Source organism: Aptenodytes forsteri, unplaced genomic scaffold (genome assembly GCF_000699145.1).
Source record: "Aptenodytes forsteri isolate BGI_AS27 unplaced genomic scaffold, ASM69914v1 Scaffold220, whole genome shotgun sequence".
Classification (NCBI taxonomy): domain Eukaryota; kingdom Metazoa; phylum Chordata; class Aves; order Sphenisciformes; family Spheniscidae; genus Aptenodytes; species Aptenodytes forsteri.
This window is the reverse complement of record NW_008794168.1, coordinates 334,908-344,467: the sequence shown is the minus strand read 5'-3', so window position 1 is coordinate 344,467 and position 9,560 is coordinate 334,908. Positions and strand designations below refer to the sequence as shown.

General features: G+C 39.6%; 1 protein-coding gene across 1 annotated transcript in view; it reads left to right on the top strand.

Annotated features, from left to right (window-relative positions):
• SECISBP2 (SECIS binding protein 2) overlaps positions 1–9,560 on the top strand; it is a 30,147-nt gene that overhangs the window by 1,079 nt on the left and 19,508 nt on the right. The window contains exons 2-6 of the mRNA XM_019472639.1: positions 1,419–1,626; positions 3,508–3,700; positions 5,708–5,834; positions 6,250–6,404; positions 7,570–7,657. Of these exons, the coding sequence (XP_019328184.1) occupies positions 1,419–1,626; positions 3,508–3,700; positions 5,708–5,834; positions 6,250–6,404; positions 7,570–7,657 (771 nt within the window). The remainder of the gene's footprint in view (positions 1–1,418; positions 1,627–3,507; positions 3,701–5,707; positions 5,835–6,249; positions 6,405–7,569; positions 7,658–9,560) is intronic.

Sequence of the window (9,560 nt, the reverse complement as noted above, 5' to 3'; positions counted from 1 at the left end):
CCGCGCCGGGCCGAGCGCTCCGCCTGTCCGCGGGCCTCCGCCGGGGCGGGGCGAGCGATTCGCACCGCGCCTTGGATCAGCCTTCGGTTCAGGCCAGGGGAGAAGGGTCCTTCCGGAAAGGCAAAACCGGGGGGAGGGGTAGCTCAGGCTGATGCACAGCGAGTCGCTTCCCACCACTTGGGAGGGAGAACCTCCAGTGAGCTTAAGCACGGGAACCGCTTCTTTCTCAGAGTGGAGAGTCCGCTGCCAGGACGGGTAGACGTTCCAGTCGCTTTAAAAATGGGTGCACAAGTTCTAGCCAGTAACAGCGGCGTTGCGTTGCACGTGGACTTATTCCCTGGTCAGGCTCGGGGGTCTTTAACGTGAGAGGTTAGCCTGCAATCACAGCTGCTTCCTGTGATGCACTCCGTGTTTAGTGAATAAGGTATTCTCAATAATTGCTCGATTATGCTTTGCTGTAGTTACCTCCCAAGCTTATGTTTTTCATATATATTAGTGTACTTAACTGTGCAAAGTTCACCTTTTGTTTGTCACTGTTACAGTGGACGTTCATTATATATTTGGATCTGCCTGGTAAATTCAGAAACGGAGGAGTTTTGCAGTTATTTGTAATTTACTTTAGGCCATCAGAGCTTTTTAAATGTTTATGATACAAATGACTGCTGAGACACCATAGGGTGCAGGGAGTCCAGTTTATATGCTCAAGCATTGAAATCACCGTTCAAATATTTTTACAAGCCTTGTGTGTTATTTTGTCATTGAAATCGGCTTTGACAAGTGAAAAAATTCCAGTTTTCATGTAGTGCGTCAGTTACCCCAAAACACACAATGAGGTGTAGGGATGGCTTGTGGCGTGTATTAGAGTGAGTAAAGCAGTGTAATGCTGTAATGGCAATAAATACTTTGAGTCTCATTTCAATGTCCTTCCATATATGCATATCCAGTTTTAAGTCAATGATAATTCAGAACAAATGGAAAATTCGTCTTAATAGATTTGTGTTGTGCCAGGAATGAGAAGGCTCTATCACTAAGTATTGATTTCAGGCAGACTACCTTGAATACAGATGTACACAAAGCCATTATTGTTACATACTTTCAGAGTTTGATTTTACAGTAGTGCTAATATATGTTATGAGCTTTAGCTTACATTGTTCAAATCTAAAGTAAGAATTCTTATAATAGCGTTTACTGCATCTTGTGTTAAGCAAGCCTCTGTCCTTTCCGTAGCTGGCCTTTGTGAGTATTTCCTGATAAATGCGGGTATTGAAGGAAATAACTTCCCAGAGCAATCACGTTTCTCTTAAATTCCTTGGTTTTGTTTCTCCCTCTTCCTCCATTTCCTTTTGGTGAGCTTTATTGTTTTGTTGTAAGAGAGCAAACTAACACTTTCCTATGACAGTTGAGCTCACAAGGATGAGTTCTTTTCACTTATAACATTAATCTCCAAATATATGTAGCCAAAAAACGTTTTGTTTCTCAGGGCATCAAGTTGTCAGCAGAGGTCAAACCATTTGTTCCAAAACATGCGGCGGTAACTGTGGCATGGTCAGAACCCTCAGAAGCATGTGTCTTTCCTAGGTACTTAACTACATGCTACCCATTTGTTCAGGAACCATCTTTGGATAAGTATGTACATTTTCTGAATCTTATTTCTTGGGGGATTTTAACCTTCCGGTTTCAGACATTGAATACTCTTACGAAGTCAAAGCTCTGATACATTAATGCTCTAACTGTAGAAACACTTGTGCATTGTCTTCGTGATTTAAGTTTTTGCATTTATGTTCTTTGGGCATATATCTGGTACCTTGTCTCTTGCTCCCAAGGGCCTGTATTGTTACAGAGCATTAAGGAGGATTTGTTGGTCTGTAATGATTGACTGGCTCATTTGTGCTTTGGAAGGAGCTGAATCCAGTCCTTGGGTGAAAGAATGGTTGTGTTATGACAAGGCTGGGGTAAATATAGTCATATAAAAGGAAGAGGAAGACCCTCCGAGAAGGTTTCTCATGCTGTGAAACATTTAAATAATGTATAGGGCTCCTCTGGGATCTCCTCTCCACAACCCGTGCATCCCCAGAAGGGCAGTTTTGATAAGAATGCTACAGGTTTCTAAAAGTTTTTTTCCAGTAAGGCCTGAAAAAAAAAGCATTTGTGGTAGTCTTATAGAAGTATTGTTAACCCTAGAGCAAACTAGAAAAAAGCCTACATAGTAGGATAGGAAATAATCGAGTCTTGTAAGAATCTTGTGATGTTACATAGTTCTATAGTTGCTTCTCAGAACTCTAAGCATTGGATTGATTTTGCAATTACTGTGAAGTTATTGGTGCGTCCTAACAAGTTCAGTTAGAGCCTTAGCGAACACATTCATTGTAGGCCTTCATTTTATCCTACAGGAAATCTCAGTATTTTCAACACATTTTGATTTGTAATAGAAATTTAACACTGAGGTGAGTATGGCCTGACCTATGCATTAGAAAAATCACAGCATTAGCATTAAATCAATTAGCATTAAAAAAACCCCCAGCAGACAGGAGCAATATTCTGATGAATGTTTTGCCTTGTTGGGACTGAGCCATAGTTATTTCTTTGGCTCTCATTTGTTGCTTTTCTTCTCTGTGGGTAAAGCATGATTGTAAGAGTTGTTTTGACTACAGTCTATCAGAATTGCAACAGGCAGTAAGAAATGTGTTATCTGAATTCTCTTGTTCTGATGGAAAAGTTTCTCTGTTTTTCATTATCTACCCAAGATTCAGAGGTTGGCCACTTCATGGTGACCAGCTTTAAAGACTAAATGCAACTTTCTTAAGCTGAGAAATTTCCTTTCTCCCTAATCAAATTTGGATCTCGGCGTATAGTTTCTGTACAAAGTGTAGGAGGAAATTGGAAGGGAACTTCGAGTGTACATTTGAAGGAAAAAGGCATGCCCCAGACATGTTGTGTTTTCATAAACTGTGATGGTTAAATGAAGGTCAGTTAATTATTGACTTACAATTCTGTATTGTATTTCATACACGTCTTATACGCCGTAAGATGCTATACTCCTACTTTGTTATTATGGCATTTTAAGACGGGTTTTGCTCTTTAATGTTTGTATTTTTGCAGACAAGTATGTAATGCATGTCATGTAGTTATACAGTGCTTTTGGTTTGTTTCACAAAAAAAAGCCTACCAAAAATAAGTACGAAGAATCTTGATAACCTTAAACAGAAATGAGGACTATAACTGCAAAACAGACTAGCCTTGAAACTTGGACACAGATAACAGCAGTGTTTTAAAATATTTGCTAAACTGCATGGTTTCCCAAAACAAAATTAATTATTTTTAAAGCAGTGTATAGCAGTGACTAAATACTTAATTGAAGTAACATGGAATAGTTTTCTTTTGAAATATAGCTTTCTTGTTAAACAAATTCTTCAGCCAAGGAATGATATGTTTATCTAGGCAACAAGTATATGCTGAAGATTTGCCCCGGGATGACTTCTCATCTCTTTCTCAATGTCCATCACATAGTGTTCTGGGAGATCCTGCCTTCTGTGAATACTCCAGCTGCTCTTACTCACCTGATGTTGTTTCAAATGTATATCCAGTAGCTGGCTCACAATATCATTCTAACAACTCAACACACTATAATGGTTCAGGAATAGTCAGTGAATCTGCTGAGCAAACGTATCCAATCAGACAAGAAAGTAAGAATCTTTCAAAGGTGAGCAAATACATGTTTTTTTAAAATTAAAATTAAATTCGCATTTTAAATCAATCTTTCTAAATGTTTGGTTCATTTTTTAAAGTGAATAATCACTCTCTGTTCTTGTAGTAATAATGAATGGCATTTAAAAAGGATGGTAGTAATGTGCCCAACTTCAGATTTCAGAAAAGTTCACGGAATTCTACAGTTCACATTAATACAGTTTTTCAAGCAGTATTTTTGGAACATGAGGGGAATTTAATTCTTCTTCCTCAGAAAGCAGCATCTGAAACAAGGGGAAAAAAAAAAAAGACAAGATCATTCATTTGTGAACTATGCTTTCCTATGTTCACTAGGCTTGGGGGGAGGGGGGAAGGGCTTTTTTTGAGCCCAGTGACAGCTCCCATGAACCTGAGTTGAGAGAGACTGGGTGGCTGTAATCAGCTATGTGGATGGCAAGTGATGAGACCACGTCTGTTGTTGAAGGATTTCCAAGACCTCCTACAAGTAGAAAACAATCCACAAGAGAGTAGGAGGTTGTGTTGTTGTGGAGAGGGAAGAAAGGTTCATGTTAGAAATGTTCTCTTTCAATCAAAAGTAAAACAGATGTTCGGTAAACGTCTTCTGTCATTTTTGTGTGTGTGTCTGTTTGGGGTAAGTTTCCTGAAACTTGGATAATATTTTCAAACAAAAAATAGACAAACTCCTCAAAATATAAAAATCAGGAAAAAAATCAAATGTATTATTAAACCCTTTCCCTCTGTGGTTAGACATTGTCTCTCTTGGATTTGTAAGGCTGTTGCTGTTTCCAGCAGGTTCAAGTAATCGGTTCTCCAGTCACATCCTTCTGGTGGACCTTACTCCCTAGGCAGAGACCTGGTAACTTCACTGTGGTCAAGCCTGTGTAGGGGAAGTTGTAAGATTAGGTCCCAAGCATGCATTACTAGACATGAGACAAAGGCTAGAGACCTAAAATGAGTAGTTTTCTTGCTGAGAGAAAAATTAAACACTGACGCTGTCTGGGGAGATTATTAGTTCAGCGTTAGCACAGGTGATGTAATATGAAGAACTTAGTTTAGCTTCCAGGAGGAGTTCTGTGATCTTTATTGGGCTGTGTACTGTTTGACAGTCTTTTTGTCATTGTTCCCTGTCATTTATTTTTTTGTGAGCTTGAAGAGAAATGATTGATCTTTGCAGCTTTGTGTTAATTTGATCAGATCTCTTGAAGCTTTAACAATTTAGCTTTGGAGGTCAGGAAGTGCCTTGTACTACCACCCAAGAAAATAATGTTGCTGCCAGATGTACTTTGAATTTAGTCCAGCATCCTGTAATCAGAAAGAGTTAAGCCACTCGTCCAGGCTGATATAGTATACTTTGCATAGATGCAAGCCTAGTGCTTGTTCCTTGCCTGCCGTACTGATTCCTGAGCCCAGCGCTGCCAAACTATGTTTCTTGCGAGAATTGCAAGGCTTTCAGTACTTTACAGTATAGGTGAATGTGTTTCCTTTACTGGGATCATATAGGTGTACCTTTTCTAATTACTTTCTCTCTGTTCCAAGTGTTTTGGATGTTGTGACATCAGTCTTGCCTAGTTTTGCCCATAATACATAGTTTGGTCAAAAAATTGGGATGCTTTTAAGATTTTAGCCCTGTTCTAGAAGAAACTCAGTTTTAGAAAATCAGACTGGACGATTTAAGACCAAACCATTGGAAATGCTCTGATTAATGAGATCTTAAAAGTACGGTTGTCTAGAAACATATGGAATAATCCCTCTTACTTGGGCTATAATATGTGCTAAAAATAGCACAGTTGACGAGGTAGTTAAAATTAAATAACAAATCTCTAACTGGCTGTTCCTGGTTTTATTGGTTATTTGTGGTTATGGTATACTAACTATTTATGTTGTATTAACTTGATGGTCAAGCTCCAGATGCAGAGGTAGTTAACTGTAACTGAAGGCAAACTTGATGACTTTACAAAGTTCAAGTAAAATCAACTAAATATGTCACAAATGCTTGCAGCAGAGGAGATCAAAAGAGGGTGAGAAAAAATTAGACAAGAAAAGGCATGATGGAGATGACTCTTCTGTCAGAATTGTGAACAGGACTTCATTCCAGACCTCCGCATGCAGCAGAGATTCCGTGAAGCCAGGTACAAATGTGTTGTTTGGTTAGAAATACATCGAATAGACATAAAATGGTTGACTGTGCTATAGCCTCCAGTTTGTGACCATGTTTCTAAATCCAGAATAATTAAGGAACAGGATTTCTTTCCTGTGTGACTTTTTGACAAGGAATGATGACTTAATGTCTTTTTGCTGATCAAACAAATTCATGTAAACTGATACGGAAAATTTCCTAGGCAAGCATCTGAATTTACAGTCGCTTGTTGAGTCAGTGTTGTGTATACACATTGGTTATAATTGCTAGGTTGTTTTTTTAATATGAGCTATGTGTAGCAGTAGTTCTTGTGACGATTACTGTTATGTCAGCTAATGTACTATAAAACATACCTAGAAATGATCACAAGCAAGTTTAATTATTTAGACTTTACATGCTTTATTCAGACAGGTTCAATAAAACTACAAACAAGAAGTCAACTCAAACTCCAAAACCAGAGTCTCTTCCTGTACCCACATTTGAAGCTACCATTCTGGATTTCCACAAGTCACAGGGTTTGGGAAGCAGTGAGATATTGAATGTACAGCATAAAAGTGGACCAGTATGTTCAGCGGAAAGTAACATTACGTGCCTTAGTCAACCACAGGTGTCTCTTTTGTTGAACACAGAGGTTAGCTGACGCTTTCATGTTGCAGAACTCATAAAAATAAAACTTGTGTAAAGTTCAAGCATTTCTAAATGCAAGTATTTTGCATTTAGTATGGTAGTTTAAGACCTGTTTAAGTACCTTGCAAGCAAGGAGTTTCATAGCTAGAGGTTTTACGGTTCTTTTTGTAGACGGTGGTGTCAGTGCTTGCTGTCTCCTCTTTTACCTTTTCTTACTATTCTTTCCTTGCCTGTGCTGCCAGTAGATAGGGGAAGGCCAAGTACTGTTAGAATTTAGATTGGTACTGCTATGGTCTAGACTTCTAGCTTGCCTATACAGAGCACATATGTTCCTGAGGTGTCTCACCAGCTTCTTGTTTTCTCTCGCACCTGGAAATAATAGGTAAGCAGTCACTTATCCAATAGTTTTAACAGGTTAAAAAACAAAAGTCTGGAATATTGTACTTAATTGCTTTGTGCTAAAGGATAAAAATAAGAAACTGAATTCCAGAAGGAGGAAAAAATATTGTTAAGATGTAAGCATTTAACGTTATTCTTCTTGATTTTTTTGGTTCCCTCTTTGTTAGTAAATACAATACTGACACATTCAACAGTATGTCACATATATTGAATCAGAGTTTTCAACAGTGATTAAAGATTAATAAGTTTGAAGGATCCAAACAGCATAATATTTCCAGTGCCTGTCAGTGGAAAACTGACTGTGGGGGGAAAAAAAGACCTTTCTGCTGTCACTTGAGTTTCTTTTTTCATTGCTTGTTTGAGTTTGATGGTGGACTTTGTTTTTAATGTACTTGGAACATTAAAATTTTTTCTTGTTCATTCTTAGAATCATTGTTTGGATGCTTTTGTAAAATGTAAGAAGGCATCATCTTGCTTGTACAGCAGTGGAGAGGCATCTGCTTATATTTTGTAATGCTATAGAGTCGAAATGATGGTTCCGCTAAGAAAAGCAACAAAAAAAGTCAGGCTACAAAATTCCCCACACATTTATCTGTGCACAGGTTGAGGATTTTTTAATTTATGGGGTTTTTTATGTTTAGTTCTGTTTAGGTCAGTGATTTTATTCCTATTTTTATGATACTTGACTGTCTATTTTACAGGAAGATACTTCTGCGGAAGGCAAAGCTTCATCAAAAAATTTAGATGAAACAGTAGCCAGCTTAATTCCCTCTTCATTTGATGGTAGAGGTAAGTGCTTCAGACAAATTATTTCCCTGTATTGTAACTGCTTGCATCTCATAAATTTGGGACACTAAAGTGTTCTTAGGAGCTGTTGATGTGTAAAGTAAAAAAGGAATTAAACAGCAAGCTCATTACAAGAGGAAAAAACCAAACAAATAAAGCTGTATCAGTTTCTTTCAAATGAGATGACCACTTATAGCTCATTCTTGCTTATAGATTTCGTCAGCAGATCAAAACTGGGATTATCTTTCTTCTCTGTTGTTTCATTGATGCTCAAGGGCAAATATTGCTGTAGTTGCCTCCCATGTTGTTTAAGAGGAGAGAAAGTAATGCATATTCATTATTGGAAGTCTGTTGAGTCATTTTCAGATTTTTTCCAAGAATAAATGAGAGGTAAATATTGGATCATTCTTGATAAGCAGATTTGTTTTAAATAGCTGGCAGTCTAGAGTCTAGTATCTACCTAAAAATTCTGTGGCATATGTTATTTCTGTCAAGTCTGTTAAACAAAGAAGGATAGCTGTGGAGAACTGTGATGCTGAAATATTCCCTTTTTTGTTTTGTTTACCTATTGTCTGGCTGTGGGGATGCAGAACTTTTTTTTTTTTAAATTGCCACAAACTATCAAGTGGCTACTTTCAAGTAAGTAAGTATTTAAATTTAATTGAAATACTTAAATCCAGAATTGTGTGAAAAAAGCTTCTGTTCAGCAGGACTCTGTCTTGGAGGTGTCACATGCATTATGCATTGGATTGTCTAAGTGCCTCTCACTGGATTTCTGTGTATATACAGAATGCACCAGTCTGGACAGTTTGGCCCTTATCTTCCCACTGACTTCAGTAAGGATTCAGAAAGGGCAGGTTAATCTGCTGAAGTGCCTTGGAGGGCCCTCTAAAGATAAAGTTATTCCAGAAACTTCAGAGTCATCTGACAATGTTTTTTCCCCAAACACTAGCCTTGGTTCCTATCCCACAGAATAAAGTAGCAGTTTGTGGTGGGTTGACCTCGACTGGTGGCCAGACTCCCACCCAGCTGCTCTCTCACTTTCCCTCCTCAGCAGGACAGGAGGAGAAAATACGAAAAAAAGGTTGTGGGTCAAGATAAGGACAGGGAGATTGCTCACCAGTTGCCCATCACGGGCAAAGCACTCAACTTGGTGAAGATTAATTTGTTGCCAATTAAAAATAGGGTAGGATGATGCGAAACAAAGACAAAACTAAAAACACTTTTCCCCTACCCTCTCTTCTTTCCAGGCTCATCTTCACTCCTTCGTTCCCAACTCTTCTACCTCCTCCCTGCCCCGAGCGGCACAGGGGGATGGGGGTTGCGGTCAGTTCATAACAGCTCCTCTTTGCCACTCCTTCTTCTGCAGGGCAGTGGGGGGATAGCCTGCCACCATGGGACAAAGACAAAACTAAAAACACTTTTCCCCTACCCTCTCTTCTTTCCAGGCTCATCTTCACTCCTTCGTTCCCAACTCTTCTACCTCCTCCCTGCCCCGAGCGGCACAGGGGGATGGGGGTTGCGGTCAGTTCATAACAGCTCCTCTTTGCCACTCCTTCTTCTGCAGGGCAGTGGGGGGATAGCCTGCTCCACCATGGTCTTCTCCAGGCGCTGGCAGGGGGATCTCTGCTCCAGTGGCCGGAGCACCTTCTCCCCCTCCTTCTTCACTGACCTTGGTGTTTGCAGGATTGTTTCTCTCACATTTTTTTTTTAACACCTCCCTTTCACAACTCCTGCACAGCGTATTTTACCCTTTCTTAAATATGTTGTCACAGAGGCACCACCAGCGTCGCTGATGGGCTCAACTGTGTCTGGTGGTGGGTCTGTTTTGGAGCTGGCTGGGGCTGGCAGGGTCTGGCTTCACAGAGGCCCCCCCCCCGCCGCCCCCCCCCCCCCCCCAAACCTC